Source organism: Battus philenor, unplaced genomic scaffold (assembly GCF_028537555.1).
Source record: "Battus philenor isolate CCGP_79_NKW_IND1 unplaced genomic scaffold, ilBatPhil1.0.hap1 SCAF_22, whole genome shotgun sequence".
NCBI lineage: Eukaryota > Metazoa > Arthropoda > Insecta > Lepidoptera > Papilionidae > Battus > Battus philenor.
Genome location: NW_027181685.1, coordinates 5,486,280 through 5,503,794, shown reverse-complemented (window position 1 = coordinate 5,503,794; position 17,515 = coordinate 5,486,280). Strand labels below are relative to the sequence as shown.

The window sequence follows — 17,515 nt, the reverse complement described above, 5'->3', positions numbered from 1 at the left end:
ACCGTCATTTTCTACAGACCAATTGTAATATGTCCCATACAATATTAGATGTTTTTCGTCAGTATTTTATAAATAAATAGTTAAACTGGTGTGTTTATTTATTATATCAAAATAACAAACATTATCAAATGAGATACAATTAAAACTATAAAAATACAGATTTCTTTACATCCTTATCATCACCATCATTATAGGCGTAGAATATCCACAGTTGGACATAAGTCTCCCTTAGAGATTTCCAATAAGACCGGTATGAAGCGGCTTCCAGCGTTTTTTCACGTTATACGCTGTGCTTCTCGACCCGTGATCTTAAGACACCATCGGCAGTCTGTTTTACTCGCTTTGTGACCTACTGCCATTTTCAACTTCATTTCTATATTCCAAACAAAACTTTAAACATATCAAAAAAAATATGTGTATATAAAGTTCACAGACACAGGATTATTGTGTGGTAAAACTACGAATCACCTAATAGTCTGAAGTATATGAGCGGTAATACTGGTAAGGCACACACGATATATGAACAGAGTGCTTAACGATTCTCTACGTCTCTAGTCCTCTCGCTCACACACCAAGAGGTGACAAGAACTTACCAACAGACACGCTGCAGAGTCGATCCTTAATTATAGTCACAAGTTTAATTACTTATAATACTGAAACTAAGTTTTTATCAAATGTTTAATTTTTTTATTTAAAATGTCGGCCTACACTGACACATTCCTATAGTTTATTCGGCCATTCATCGATCACTAGATGCACCATATTCATTTCTATATCGATCACTGCTTTACTCTAGGGTGACTTCTGGCTCTAGATTTTTATGACGTCTAGCACACGCTTAAGCCATCAATCAAAACCTATCATTCTTTGTAATCCAAAGGATTAATATTTGGACTGAAAGAGGACCAGTCTTCATGGTAAACAAAGCCTAGCCGGTGCAGTCGTCTAAGAATACCCACGGCCGCTCTCGAAAGAGGTAGTGAGACAAGCCTTTCGCAATACCTTTCAAAATCGTCTTTGATAAGCGTTGGCAAGGATTTTTTTTACTCTTCTTACGTGTTAAGCAGTGAGCAGTGGTATCCCAATGTAATAACTGAGACTTGCGATTACAGGCCACGGGATTCCGGGGACACAGTCTTGTATAATTCAAACAAATCACCAGAAGATGGATAATGGAGTCCTCTGCGTACTATAATACCACACCGCGATCGCCAACCCGCCTACCAAGCGTGGCGATAATGGTATATCCCCCCATAGATATCCTTGCAGAGAGCTTCTATGGGATTTCATCATCGACGACATGTGAAGCAATTGCTGCTACTGTACTGTCCTCTTTAAATGTCCACTCCATGGTAGAGAAAATTTTAAAATCAAATTTTAAGTTCTAAAAATAATTCCAAATAATTTTTATATTGTTTATGCCAGTGGCAATATTTACAGATCAACTAGATATATATTAGCTTATTTAGATATTAAGGAGCGTCTGCCTAAACAATCTAAGACCTCGACAGTATCTCAACTAAAACTAGTTTAAAATTCATAAAAAATTTTTAAATTAATCGCGTCAGACAATAAAACAATTTTTTTTAGTATTTTTAAATTTATTTTAATACATTAATTGGTATAGAAAGAGAGATTACTAACTATCAAATCATTACCTAAATATATTCAGGTTAACATGTTTTACAATTAATATACTTAAATACGATCTTGTTATATAAATTAGTTCAAGAGACAGTATAGTTAATATCAAACTGTATTTAATAATACTTGAAGTTTTATTCCATACGGTATTACTAAAGATACTCGTTGACCTCAAGAAGTCAAATTATGTCTGAAAAATATTGTTTTACGTAACATTGAGATACATTAAATCTTTAATTTCAAATATTTGCAATACCACAATGGCACAAGAGTCTTAAAATTACGTAATATTGTGACTTAGACGGCACCCACAAGTAACAATTTTCGTGACTAAGCAGGTCGAATATCATTAACGAAAATATTATTAACCTTTACATAATCAGATTTTTTAATTTATACGAGGTTTCAATATTAGAAAAAAAAAAACAATGTTTATGAAATGCCGTAAAAATTCGATCTAGTCAAAATATCCCCAAAATTATCCCTTTCACAAAACTGCGAAATTGTATACACGTGAAGTATTAAATTACAATTAATGTTTTAAAAAAATACTAAAATCTGTGATTACAAATAAAAACTATTATAACATCTTTCATTGACTTCTTTTGGAACCGATTGCGCACCGTAAACAAATATTAGTTATCTCAAAACTATAACATTTACGGAGAAATCCTTCATTACACATATACGACATTTTAATTTTAAAAGTTTTCCTTTGGAATTACTTAATTAATCATCAGAGATCTGATATTTGGATGCATAATTTAGTGTTGGCTTATTATGGAAAACACTTATGAAACGGAAAATCCCGAGTGCCTTCAGTGGGACTTTTTTCTGACGTCACGCAAGAAGGATTGCGAAAATATTGGAAATTTGCTATAAAATGATAAAAGTGATTGAAAATTATATTTTCCCAAGGCATATTTTTACAAAAAAAAATGGATTTTTTCTTCAAAACAAAGTGGTGGGAATAGGATAAAAAAATTGACTTTACTTTCGAGGAGACTAACTTGCATCCAAAAAAAAAGAGATGGTTAAAAAAACCTGCAGGTAACTACACCTGTTTGTGCAAGCGAGACAACAATTTACACCTAGTCGTAAGAAGGTATCTAATCAGTAACTTATTGAAGCCATAATTTCTAATCAAATAATAACTTTGTAGGTTGATAGCTCCAATAGCTAGTTTATAATTCTAAGATATATGTATATATTAATATAACTACACTAATACAATACAATAATCATTACTAACAATTAATATAATAGAGATCATATCAATAAGCAAAATATGTGCCTTCACTATGTTACTAGGCCAATCGCATTCAGTCATTCATTTTATAGTTTATTTAACCATAATATTCTAATGGTTAAAAAACTACCCTGTCACCGTTATGCCACAAATACATATATTCTTTCATTTATTCATATTATCATCAATATGGGATCATATAGCAACCACATGAGAACACCAGAGGAGCCTAATTTAATAATCTAGAATCAAATTAGGCTCCCCTATGCATATCTAAAACTACGAGGGTTCCAAACACACCCCGATCTGAGAAGAACCCACAACAAACTCAGACGGGTTTTTTTCATCACTTTCATAATATCATAAATACAGTAGTCGAGCAATTTATTACCAAGCTTATCACTTAAAAAATCCTTCATACTATTACAGGATTTTTTAAAATTTAAATTTATTATTTTAGGTAGGAGAAAGTATTGAGAAACAGATCAATCCAAAGAAGTACCAAAATTGAAACCATATTTCTGTATCTGTGCAAAACCTGCAAACTAATATCTTTTACAAGACAAAAGATAGACTTGTTCTCGACGTAGTCAATAATACTACGACTATTCATTTATGAGGAAGCGAGTCATTAGTATAATGTAACTCGATACTCAGTTAACCAAAAAACTTACTAATTATATAAAGCCAAAAAAATGTTTCTCTAAAATATCACACTGTATAGAAATTTAACATGTTTTAATTATAATTAATCAAAAGTTAGAAATCCATTCTTACAAAAGTTTCAATATCAACATTCAGAAAGTGTATTAAAGATTTAAAGTACTGAATAGTTGAAATATTCTTACAACACTAACATTTATTACAACAAATCGTATATTCGGATGTAAATTAACCAAAAAATGAATATTCGGCTAATAATAGAAAGAATTTTTGTGTAAATAAAATTCTGCAATTTCTAATTCCTAATTTCGAAATTAAAATTAATCTAATTACATAAATGAAAGCATGTTTAATTACGTTACAGTTCACTCTAGATCCCTTGCTTCTAAGTATATATTAGGTTAGGCCCCTTTAGTGAGATGTTCATGTTTCAGGCGGCCGAGCTGAATCGGCAGAAGAGGATTCACTCGGAGACGACATCATCAGCAGACGGACGCGCCTCGTGACTGCCTTTAATAGTGTCCCCCACCAGAAACGAAGCTTTTGGAGTCGCGGGATTTTGTGTGGGAGCCCTAAACTCTCACTAGCTTCAAGAACTCTGAGGCGGACGGATCGACGAAGACTCGAACCATCGTGAGAGCACCACAAGGGTTTCAGGGGTAGCGTGAACAACTCATACTCCGGGACAAGCGATCCACCAGCGCCGCGCTAGGAACTGTGGGAATAATAACTCTCACAATGAGCAGAGGGAGACCATCTTCTAGTGGGTAGGAATCCCACATAGCCCCTGTCCTCCTCCCCTGAAGTAGAAAAAAGTTTCTTCTAATCATATATATAGGTACCTAACCAATTGCAAACAGGATCAAATTTTATATCCTGATATATTAATTAAACATATATCTTTGTGACGGAATAATAATACTCAAAATAGCTACAATCAGGGCCGGTTTAAGAATTTTGATCGTTCCAGGCGAAATAAAATTTGGCGCCCTTTCATATAAGGATATACAAATTAACTACAAATAAAACAAAATGTAAAATCATATAAAAATTTTAAATTACGCAATAACTGTGTAAAAAAATATTTATGTAAAAATTAATATATCAGTTATTATAGTTAAACAAAAAATAACGAGCGGAATTAGACTTTGAAAAGTAAACCATACTAATACTGTTGCATATATGTAATATATAACATTTAAATGACAATATTAATTAAAACGTAAAATAAAATATTTTTATATCGGCACCCTTAAAAATTTGTCACCCTGGAATGTCGCCCTGCTTATCGGCTTTTTATTCGGCGTTTATATTCGTGAGAGATAGGATATGTCTTTATGCTACGCTTCTTCTACATATTTGGATCACATTTATCAATATCTGTATCTCAGAAAACGAACTGCCCCAAGTATTACTCTGCTCAGAATCACTTAAAATGGTCTGGCTTTACAGCTATCATAAAAAAAATTAAAAATAACCTAATGGAACAAAACAATCTACATTTAACAAACAAACCCTATTCCAATATGGCGTCTAGTTATTCGACAAAATATAAAAACAGTTATCGACCCGAATTTATCTGGATTCTATCGTGTTACTTAATTTTGCCACATAATATGTACCGTTTGATTTTCCTAAAACTTTGTGATAATAGGCAATTTAAATTGTTTTTTTTAAGTACCTAAACTTAAGTTAAAAAATATGATTAATAACTAAGATACTATCCTTCATATTATACTTCATAGTCACGGTTGGTATTTTATAAATAAATATTATCGATAGTTTTTAAAGTGTTTTCAAACTTTTTATATGCCTGTAAATGTCTACATGTCTTTCTCTATTTCTATACTTCTGAAAAAAAAACTGCATTCAGTGATAAGACTTCTCGATGTCTGCAACACAGAGTATCAAATAAAATCTTATGCATTTCTTAAATATCAAGATTAAAAAGCCGACTCCACATTTTTAGATTAATTTACATCCGATTACCCGTTCACGGCTTTTTATTGACAAAACACTAAACTAGTAATTTTACTAAAAAATACAACGAACACAATAACTTATGCATTTGAAGTAATATTTAATAAAAATAAATACAAATACAATTAACTGTATAGAGTACAGAATTTTTAATGCAGAATGTGCGCTAATTTTTGGTTAAAAATATAATAATAATCACAATATGTTAACCAAATAATTATATATTTTTTTAAAAAAGCTAGGAGTGCGGTAAACAGCTGACAATATTTGGATCTGGTTCCAAGAATTAAACAAACAGACCAGAAAATATTTACGAAATTGTTAAAATCTTTAAGAAAATTATTAATTTTATTTATGGTTAAAATATCATGAAACTTCATTATATTAACAAATAACTAAAAATTACAAATTATATTCAGTCCTCATCAAACATTTTTATATCTCTAGTATAAAAACTTTGATAAAAGCAAACAAGCGAAACAACACCAATAACATAAATTATTATGGTTAATGCCATATTTACATGCTCGATATTTCTAAAGCAACAATTTGAAACCACAACTTAAGAATAACACAATCGTTATATCTAATATTCAGATGCATATTCCAAAATTTAACCATTGGCTTATTATGGAAAGTACTTTTGTATTAAAGAAATTCATACCGCTGCTTGTGTAAGTAAGACAAATTACATCAGATAAAGGCCTCGAAAATAATAGCTCTGTCTGCTTGTATTACCACGTATAATTCACTGAAGCCGTCTCCGTATTGTATTAGCCATCGCTAATTTTAGGTTAATATTCATCTGAGTACCCGATATGTAATTAAAAAATACCAAGTTATTATATAATAATGATAATTATAGTTTAAAAATTAGTTGTCTTAGGCTGCGATTTAAAGCAAAATTGATTTAAAAACAAGCCCCAATAATTGAATTATGAAAATTGTTTTGTCATCAAAACAAATGTTATCACATCATTGTCTTTCAAATTGAGGGCACTACTTAATGTAGCAGTAAATCCCTCAATATATACGCTAGTCAGTGTATCTCGTATGTGCTGGTCACACAGGTGCAGGCGACTTGGTTTCTGCCAACCCTTTTTCCATTTACCAGCAACACCATAGGGTTGTTCAACCTCACGGATTTGAAGTCATAAGTCTGAAATTAAAAAAAAAATAATTAAAACAGGAATAAGGATTTCCTATAGAAATGAGAAATATTTTTTTTCTTTAAATTTAAACCTTTTTTCCTTTTTAATTAAAAGTATTAACAGTCTGGTATTCGCGTCGAAAATTAAAAATAAAACACTAATGAAATTATTTAAAAAAATACATTAAATTTAGTCTTTTATAAAAATATAACATAATCTATTTTCAGAAAACTTGCTTAAAGTTGGATATAGATATAGTAATAATTTTTAAATATTGTTTAAAAATTAATGTTTTTTTTTTCAACTTTAGACTACTATAATATTAACTATTGTCTGTCCAATAAATAAGGTTAACTTACAGTACTACCAAGTAAAAAAAATGAAAAGGAAAGATTTATGGTAATAAATAGAACATTACGGATTGCTTAAAATTATTTATATTTTCGAATGGCAAAATTTAAGAACACTTCAAAATATAAATAACAAATTTATTGTAACACAATTTTTTTAAATATTTAAATTTATTGCGTCTTTGTCAAAGCTAATTAGAAAGTAATAAAATACTATTTCATGTATTACAATAATAACTTTTTACACTAAAATATCTTAATGAGACTTTTGATGTTTAAGACAAATTTATCTAAAACAAACGAGAAGTTTTCCTACCATGATGAACTTACTTGATGAAAAAGTTTTCACTTCAAAAACTATTAACTGTAATGATTTAAGAGTTTGACCCTTTTTCTTGGTAGATAACTTGGTGTTAAAAATGTATTCGTTCATTCGTAAAAATTTATTTATTCGTCTGAAGTGGCAGTGGGTGAGAAATGAGGAGATCCGCAAAAGAACCAAGATCACTGACGTAGCACAAAAAAGTGCTCGTCTGAAGTGGCAGTGGGTGAGAAACGAGGAGATCTGCAAAAGAACCAAGATCACTGACGTAGCACAAAAAAGAGCTCGTCCGAAGTGGCAGTGGGTGGGAAATGAGGAGATCTGCAAAAGAACCAAGATCACTGACGTAGCACAAAAAAGAGCTCGTCCGAAGTGGCAGTGGGTGAGAAATGAGGAGATCCGCAAAAGAACTAAGATCACTGACGTAGCACAAAAAAGAGCTCGTCTGAAGTGGCAGTGGGTGAGAAATGAGGAGATCCGCAAAAGAACCAAGATCACTGACGTAGCACAAAAAAGAGCTCGTCCGAAGTGGCAGTGGGTGGGAAATGAGGAGATCTGCAAAAGAACCAAGATCACTGACGTAGCACAAAAAAGAGCTCGTCCGAAGTGGCAGTGGGTGAGAAATGAGGAGATCCGCAAAAGAACTAAGATCACTGACGTAGCACAAAAAAGAGCTCGTCTGAAGTGGCAGTGGGTGAGAAATGAGGAGATCCGCAAAAGAACTAAGATCACTGACGTAGCACAAAAAAGTGCTCGTCTGAAGTGGCAGTGGGTGAGAAACGAGGAGATCTGCAAAAGAACCAAGATCACTGACGTAGCACAAAAAAGAGCTCGTCCGAAGTGGCAGTGGGTGGGAAATGAGGAGATCCGCAAAAGAACCAAGATCACTGACGTAGCACAAAAAAGAGCTCGTCCGAAGTGTCAGTGGGTGGGAAATGAGGAGATCTGCAAAAGAACCAAGATCTCTGACGTAGCACAAAAAAGAGCTCGTCCGAAGTGGCAGTGGGTGGGAAATGAGGAGATCTGCAAAAGAACCAAGATCTCTGACGTAGCACAAAAAAGAGCTCGTCCGAAGTGGCAGTGGGTGAGAAATGAGGAGATCCGCAAAAGAACTAAGATCACTGACGTAGCACAAAAAAGTGCTCGTCTGAAGTGGCAGTGGGTGAGAAACGAGGAGATCCGCAAAAGAACCAAGATCACTGACGTAGCACAAAAAAGAGCTCGTCCGAAGTGTCAGTGGGTGGGAAATGAGGAGATCTGCAAAAGAACCAAGATCTCTGACGTAGCACAAAAAAGAGCTCGTCCGAAGTGGCAGTGGGTGAGAAATGAGGAGATCCGCAAAAGAACTAAGATCACTGACGTAGCACAAAAAAGTGCTCGTCTGAAGTGGCAGTGGGTGAGAAATGAGGAGATCTGCAAAAGAACCAAGATCACTGACGTAGCACAAAAAAGAGCTCGTCCGAAGTGGCAGTGGGTGGGAAATGAGGAGATCTGCAAAAGAACCAAGATCACTGACGTAGCACAAAAAAGAGCTCGTCCGAAGTGGCAGTGGGTGAGAAATGAGGAGATCCGCAAAAGAACTAAGATCACTGACGTAGCACAAAAAAGTGCTCGTCTGAAGTGGCAGTGGGTGAGAAACGAGGAGATCTGCAAAAGAACCAAGATCACTGACGTAGCACAAAAAAGCGCTCGTCTGAAGTGGCAGTGGGTGGGAAATGAGGAGATCTGCAAAAGAACCAAGATCACTGACGTAGCACAAAAAAGAGCTCGTCCGAAGTGGCAGTGGGTGGGAAATGAGGAGATCCGCAAAAGAACCAAGATCACTGACGTAGCACAAAAAAGAGCTCGTCCGAAGTGTCAGTGGGTGGGAAATGAGGAGATCTGCAAAAGAACCAAGATCACTGACGTAGCACAAAAAAGAGCTCGTCCGAAGTGGCAGTGGGTGAGAAATGAGGAGATCCGCAAAAGAACTAAGATCACTGACGTAGCACAAAAAAGTGCTCGTCTGAAGTGGCAGTGGGTGAGAAACGAGGAGATCTGCAAAAGAACCAAGATCACTGACGTAGCACAAAAAAGCGCTCGTCTGAAGTGGCAGTGGGTGGGAAATGAGGAGATCTGCAAAAGAACCAAGATCACTGACGTAGCACAAAAAAGAGCTCGTCCGAAGTGGCAGTGGGTGGGCAATGAGGAGATCTGCAAAAGAACCAAGGTCACTGACGTAGCACAAAAAGTGCTCGTGTAAAATGGCAGTGGGTGGGAAGCAAAGCTCGTGCAACTGATAGCTGTTAGGTCTGTTTCTAAATGTTCTCGTGTGGCGACCACGAGCCGGTAGACACGGCGTAGGTAAATCTAGTTGGACCGACTACATAATTAAGTCGCAGGAAGTCGCTGAAAGCGGGCACCGCGGGAACGGTGGTCATCTTGGCCGTGTTTTAGGGAAGCCTATGCCTAAAAGTGGGCGTCTATCGGCTGAAAAAATAGAAAGTAATAAAATAGAATCAAAGAAATTTTCAATTTTAGTTATAGTAGTAAACAAAACCTCCGTAATGCGTCTTAAGAATGCGCGTGACGAGACGAAGAGGGTGGAGTATCGACCGCTCCGTTCCAGTCCTACTACAGGAAATTTATTATTAAATTAGTTCTTTTTGATAAAGGAAAAGTTTAACATACAGCCAATTTGGATTCCAACTTGAGTGTCTTCAAGTGTGGCTCTGGTATTGCGACGCAGTCACCAATGATAGCACCTCGCCCGTCCGCCCAGTTGTACACGGTCACACTAATGCACATCATACTCTCATCTACTATGGCAAATGTACTGGAAAAAAAAAAACATTTTAAAAATTTAGTTTGATGTTACATTACTTATTATTAAAGGTCATATGCACTTGTATGCAATTGTAGCACAATTAGTAGCAATGGTTCAAAAACCTATATGTTATATATCTAATGCTGTTCCATAAACAGGGCGATTGGTTTATATCGACTTTATTAGCTATCAATTAATGATACACCCTATCCAAAAATCAACGATTTCGGATATAATAAATAAAAGAAGAAAATGAGTTTTCAAAAATAGGGTAAGTACTCAATGAAATGAATTGTTGTCAATAAAGGCTTTGTATTGCCAGAACTTATTCGCCTTTCACATTTCAATGGAGTTTCAGAGTAATTACTTCGTACAGGGTAATTATAAGAAAGAAAATGTACTAACAAAGGTACAGCATTCTCATTATGTATGGAGCCAACAACCCTGCCCAGCACGACTTTGCCTTCATTAACGCCTTCCACTAATTCATCCAGCCGACAAAGCTCCAATGTAACATCTCGACGAGCTCCGACATTGTGAAATGTGCCCGGGGTGTACACGCCCAGCATTTTCTTATCTATAGTCTGGAAATTATTTGTAATAAAGATACAAAGGACAAGTGATATTATTAAACATTTACATTTAAAACATATGTTTTTGATGTAGTATAATGTAGACAAAATATGTGTGAATGTATAGCTCTTCATCTTCTTTTCTAAAGATCGCACGATGCCCATGTCTTGCGCTGCCCGCATCCAGCGACGCCGCAGCCTTAAATAAGTCATAGACCAACCTCGTGGTCGCCACTTGAGAACCTTTCGGTTCAATGCCAGTTCAGACGAGCAACTCTTGGACCTACGTCGGTGACCTTGTTTCTTTTGAGGATACCCTCATTTGATTATATCCCCCAGCAAAACTCCGAACATAGCTCTCTCCATTACTCTCTGGGTGATGTAGTACCTTCTTAACTGTAGGTGACTGCGTTTATGATCCGTTAGTTATCACCAGCAACACACACTAGTCAAGCCATTTAAAGATTTTACTACTCACTTCCAATCATCCTGTATACACGCAATATAGCTTTGTTGAATAGTCTACCCACGATTATAGAATGCAGACTATTAAACAATCTCCACCGTGAATTGAATTTGACTTGTGTGATACTAATGTTTCTCACCTAAAGATTTTTTTTCTTCTAGTCGGACGCTAATTATTAGATATGACTATGGTTTAATTTATAAATAGATTAAAAACTTTTACGTATAAACTACATTTATTTTATTATTCGAAAATCTGTTTTCTCTTTTTTTCTATTGAAGAAAACTTATATCAAGTCTCACTGACTTGATATAAGTTTTGACAGATAGATAGAATTGTATAATAATGTAACGATGTCAGGATTAATGTTAGTTAAACTCTAAGGATCTTTTAAAGTCATATACACTTACGAGCCTAATAAAAAAATTAACTAAATACTTTTAAATCAATTTTAAAATCCGAATATCTGCTTATTCATTGACTGTTAGACGAAATGAATTCTTTGGGTCAGCCAATTGTTAATATAAGTACCTGCACAAGTTGTGTTAGACGTTTCGTTTTCAATTTTCCGCGTGTGCGCACTAAATCATTGGTTGTTTTTAGATATTGCACAAGCTTTGCTCGTTCAGTGTGAGGCGTCTGCCATGTGGGATCAAGACGGCACGAAAAATCAAAGCTTTCCAAAGCCTCTTCATAGTTCTCTTCATATTTGAATGCCTGGAATTTAAAATAGCTTTAATCTTAAAAAATATGAAAAGTATACAAAAGAGCATAAATGCCGTAAACAAATTATTATTTATCTTTAGATATATAAGAAAATTTCTCGCTACTATGTAGGTGTATGCTTCAAATGAAAAATATTGAGTTGTTCTGAAAATAGAGAACCGACATTTTAAGTTATTATTTAAATTGTTTATTCCTTTTAAAAGTTTATTATGCAATATTATAAATTATCACTTTAACATCTCAAATAGCAACTGCTTTACCGACCGAAATGGACGCCATTACAATCAGCGCCATCTCTGAAGTGTCAAGGTTAAACAGCCACTGCTTTACCGACATTAAATTTTTAGAGTCCAGTTTAAGATAATAAGAGATTTCTACCTATGTAATGACTCATTACAAAATCTCTTCAATCACAATGCTTTAAGACATGAAATTTGGAAGGAATATTCCTTTCGTCAAGTAGAGGTTATCTAATAATGTAATTTACGACATTCAACCATTCAATTCCAAAGAAGGAATTGAGGCGTTAATTTAAAAGAAATACATTTTCAAACTTTATTTTCAAACTCCTGTAGGAATAGAATTTGGCCTAAATATTTTTGGGCATGTTAAAAATGACCAAAAATAGAATTTATGAAATTGCAACCAAAAAAGATTTTTTGGGGGATTCTTCCTAGCGCCGGAAGGTCGTGAGGCAGTAACATTAGAGCATTTATACCGACATAAATAATTTTTTTTTTCAATGGAATTCCCCTTTTCGGTGCGCCGCTGACGATGGCGTAAAATAATGCTTGCCTTATCATCTATGATATACACAGTAACTGTCATATCTGGCTGTCTGAATGACGGTGTTTTCTGAGTATTAACATGGTTTTGTATTGAAACATATATTTTTAACTAAAATAAAAATATGCAAACATTCATAGCAATTTAACAAAGTACCACAATTGCTTTATTGATCAATTTTAATTTTATATACACACATAAATGGTCTCTTTATTTTCTAAAATAAAGTAATGTGTCATAGTTAACTACTTCTGCTAAAAATAATCATTATCATCATCATCATCATGCCGGCCTATTGGCGCCCACAGCAAAACATAGGCCTTCCCCAAAGATGGCTACTTTGACCGGTTTTGGGCCGTCTGCATCCAGCGGCTCGTGATCAACACTCCCCAACCCAACTCCGTAACCAACACTCGGTTGTACGACCGATATCCCCCACCAACCTCCTAATTTTAATTATACAAATATTTTATTTTTATACTCACAATTCCTATATTATAATATAAATCTGGCTGTCCTTTAGCTTTCGGATCCAACCATGCTTGCTTATAAGCAGACATGCATGATTTTAACGTAGCCGGATCTTGGGCTACAGAAAAAAATTGGCACAGATATGCATTGCCCAAGACTGACCAGGAAACTCCATCTTTAATATCCTGTGCAACAGCTTCCTTTGCCAATTCTACACTTTTTAGTATAAGAGAAACTGCTTCTTTTCGCTTTTTGCCGCTGCTTTCTTGCCGTAAGATAATTGAGAGGCAACGGAGAGAAACACGATTGCGCTCCTGGTACATTAAAATTAATTTTAATCATTTTTATTAACAAATATCATTAAAAATCCCTTATTAGTTATTATAACTACATTTTCTTTAGACCAAAATAATAAAGACTGCAATGCTTCACTGATGATAAATAATTTATCTCACAAAATTCTATAGTACATTGTTTTGTCTATTAAAAATATAAAAACCGTACAACATTGAATTGTAATGTCATAGAACAATCAATAAATGATTTTTTTTAAGTATGTTTTTAATTTTAAACGTAAAAATTTCATCATCATCATGTCAGGCAATAGGCGCCATTTGCAAAACATAGGCCTCCCCTAAAGATCGACACAATAACCGGACTCTTCCGGACTCATGGAACTTTGACCATATCATTGATTTTAATGGAGGGCCATCCCACCCTGCGTCAACTGTCTCGTAAATATTTATTAATCATTAATTATAAGGTTTGTGAAAGTCACAGCTAAACATTAATATTAATTTAAAGCCAAATCACTGAGGTTGTAAAGATTTGTAACTTACATGCTTCAAAGCACCTTCAAAGCTAGCTTTTGCATCTTTAACATTCATGTTTTTCCAATAGCACTCTCCCAATTCATTCCAAGCTGCTACAAGGTGAGGATTTAATTTTACTGCTTTACTAAGATATTGTGATGCTCTTGAATCATAAGTTGGAATAATATTATAACATCTGCCTTTCAAGTAGAGAAACTGAGCACGAAGAGAGAATGGAACTTGTGTGTCAACTAAAACAAATTTTTTTATGTAATGACAAATAAATATAATTATGATAATTGTACTACCATATTCTGAAACATATTATCAGTGCAACTTCATTTTAACATTGAGTGATACAAAAATTTTATATTTTTACTTTATATTTGTTTAGTACAACAGTATTTACAAATAATATGCAATCAAATTTTAACAATATGTGATGTTAACTTATCCTTTAAATTATTCTACATAGTACACACTTCTGTAGACGCAAATAAAAAAACATAATACAGAACAAAGAAGTCTAATAAATATAGTTAAATGTTTAAACACAACTACAATACATAGAAAATAAGAGTGTATGGAATACCTTTGTAATAAATATATTCAATCACACTCATATTTAATCTAAATAAGTTTTTCGATCATGACCAACTGTACCAAAAAATTGAAAGGATGACAATCAAATGCAGTTATCTAATTTGATCATATGGAAATAATATGAGTTTTTTTATCATAATTTCACAGGATTTTTATCTTTAAAACATATCAAAATCAATTTGTTAAAATATGGAAATAAAAAACTGGAATTTTTTTACTAGAAATCCACACCAGATATAAATAAAATTTTTACACTTGTATACATTTTGCAGAAAAGTTCAATTGCCACCCAAGCATATATCTGAACCTTCTTAAGTGTGCATTCATCTGTTAACATGAAAATCGGAGGTGACTCTACCACACATGCATATATTGTTCCTTGAAATCAACCCAAATGCCATTGCAGCAGCCACATTGCTAACAAAATGTCTAAATTCAAAGTAGTGTTCAAATTTTAACTTGAATGCATGAGAATGAAAAGTATTGTGGCTGTAATGGTCAGCAATACAGAGTGTTCTTGTGTGATCATTACACACCTATAAATAATCAATCAATAAGTGTTTTTTTTATGTTGTTATTGTGACTTTTCACTATATTTTTGTAAATAAATCATTTACATATGAATCTTAGGTTGCATTTACATATGTCTTTTTAACAGATATGCCATTAAACTATTCAACATAGATAATTGAAAAAAAATTATCATCAACATCTGATTCACTGTCAGCTTCTAGGTTTTTAAATTAATAACAAAAGTTTTCAGTCATTGCTTCCAGATTATGGTCAATAGCATTCATTTTAAGTTCAAAATTTTTTAGAGCTGAAGAAATTTTTATATCTCACTCAAGTGTTACAATAAATTAAAAATGCAGTACAGTTCTCACAAAAGATTTATTTTCCAAAAAGAAGTCACCTCAGACTACTACAGCCAAATTACTATTTTATCATTCATTCATTCATGTCAGCCAATAGATGCTTACTGCAAAGCATAGACCTCCCCCAAAGATCACAACAATAATTAGTCTTCCACTCGAAACCGTTGCTGGTTTCGAGTGGCATTATTTATACAAAAGATGCTATTTTCTTAAAATAAAATAATGGTAGAAACTAAAATATTTATCACATTTTGTAAAATATCTTGAAAATTTCATATAAGACAATATAATAATTAAAGAGAGTTGATTTTTGGAACTTGTCAGCTCCCAAAAACAATCATTGATAGTTAACCATTTAGGAAATGCCTGTAAAATGATTACTTTTTTATTATTTTCTCTCTGGTGCAGATTACTTATTACCTAAAAAGAATTGGTGAACCTTTTCCCACAAAGCATTTTTGCAAAACATGTTGGTAGAGGTACAGTCATAGATAGAATTACATTTTTGGGTGAAGAAACAATAGTAGTTTTATTTTTTCCACAGCATATATGAACCAATATATTGCCTCCAACATACGATACATTTTCTAATTGTTAATTCTTTCAGGTAAAAACAGCTTTCTTATATGTTAGCTATATTTATAAATTAATATACATCAGGAATGAAAGTGAAAGTACATTATCCTATATACTTTCAGGTAAGTAGCGTTTTGTTTGATTGCTTAATAGGATAATAAATAAAACAAAACTTACCATCAATGGATTCAAATTTTTCAATGAGTAAATTCTTTTTCTCTTCAACACATCTGTTTTTATCTGTAGCTCGCTCCAGAGGATGGTTTTCAAAAAATAAATCTCTAAATGAATACAATTCCTCAAGTTCTTTCTGCACCAAAGAAAAAAAAAGAAATAATATTTTAAGTATTTAAAGAGATAATAAAAATAGAATTAATTAATACTTTGAAATTAACAATTAGAATCGTCAGTTTTTATATTATTTTCACTATATCACAGAAACTTACTGAAAGCCCATCCATAACATCTGTAATATTATCCAATATTTCAACTTTCTCCTCCGAGTCGATAGACATGGTTACTACATAAATTTAATTTTAGAATTTTAAAGAATAATAGTTATTTTATTTCATCAATAATAAATATTGTGCACCAATCACAATAGCAATTAAAACTCCACTTCAATTTTACAAAGCCACAGATAACTATAGCGAATGAATGAAAGAATCAATAATTGCGTAAAGAACTTGATAAGGTCAAAGGGTATATGTTAAATCTTTGTCCCGGTTTATGAAACATATGCTAGAAATATATATTACAAATATTTGTAATTTATACTAATAATTATGTGGTTTTAATAAATAATGTATTTAATTATATTAATTTATTTCTATGAATACTTTAAAATGTAGTGAAAAAAATATTAAACACCCGGAACAAATTCAAGGAAATTTTTTTATAAACAGTGACGTCATTGCAATTGAATCAAGTTTTTGAGACACATCAGTTAATTAAAATTACGTGAGGTATGAAATCTAAAAGCTTAGATTATTATTTACAGAAGGTACTGAATTTTAGTCAGTTTAATGAATTTTCTATTTTTAATTTATATTATTCCTTAACGCGATATTGATAATTTTTATTATGCTTATAAAGACTTGTATATGAAAATGGAATTTACGCAAGACTAATGTTACTATCATAGATATTATAACAACAATTCCATAGCTCCGAAAAGCCTGTAATTTTAGGCAATTATTTGAGAACTATCGACACAAGTGTTTTACTGAGAATAGATGCTACATCGTGTCTACAAGTATTGTCTTTGGATAAAAGATAGCTTGGAGACATCAAAAGAAAAATCTGGGCCGACGACTATTTTTTGATACTAAAGAAAAAAAATTGGAAAACTAAAGACAAAATTGGCACGTGGGCTTTCTTAAACGACACCCTTAATGTCTATCCGGAAATTATTACACTAGACTTACAGTTAAACAACAATGCCCGGCGATGATCTGAAAGAT

General features: G+C 33.1%; 1 protein-coding gene across 1 annotated transcript; it reads right to left on the bottom strand.

The window, feature by feature from the left end:
• Positions 1-4,591: 4,591 nt before the first annotated feature.
• On the bottom strand, positions 4,592-16,669 carry LOC137923683 (tetratricopeptide repeat protein 5-like). Its single transcript, XM_068766919.1, has 8 exons — positions 16,499-16,669; positions 16,230-16,362; positions 14,026-14,249; positions 13,201-13,500; positions 11,735-11,920; positions 10,571-10,749; positions 10,030-10,174; positions 4,592-6,695 (listed from the first exon to the last, which is right to left on the bottom strand). Exons 1-8 carry the CDS (start codon positions 16,565-16,567, stop codon positions 6,576-6,578), a joined length of 1,356 nt encoding a protein of 451 aa, XP_068623020.1. The 5' UTR covers positions 16,568-16,669; the 3' UTR covers positions 4,592-6,575.
• Between the last annotated feature and the right edge of the window lie 846 nt (positions 16,670-17,515).

Bases quoted from the DNA above. Each gene is read 5' to 3' on its own strand.
- LOC137923683 (XM_068766919.1), bottom strand. From the start codon at position 16,567: ATGTCTATCGACTCGGAGGAGAAAGTTGAAATATTGGATAATATTACA. The intron at 16,363-16,498 runs GTAAGTTTCTGT...TCTTTGGTGCAG, and splicing joins ATGTTATGGATGGGCTTTCA to AAAGAACTTGAGGAATTGTA. The intron at 13,501-14,025 runs GTAAGTTACAAA...TTAATGTACCAG, and splicing joins TTGAAGGTGCTTTGAAGCAT to GAGCGCAATCGTGTTTCTCT.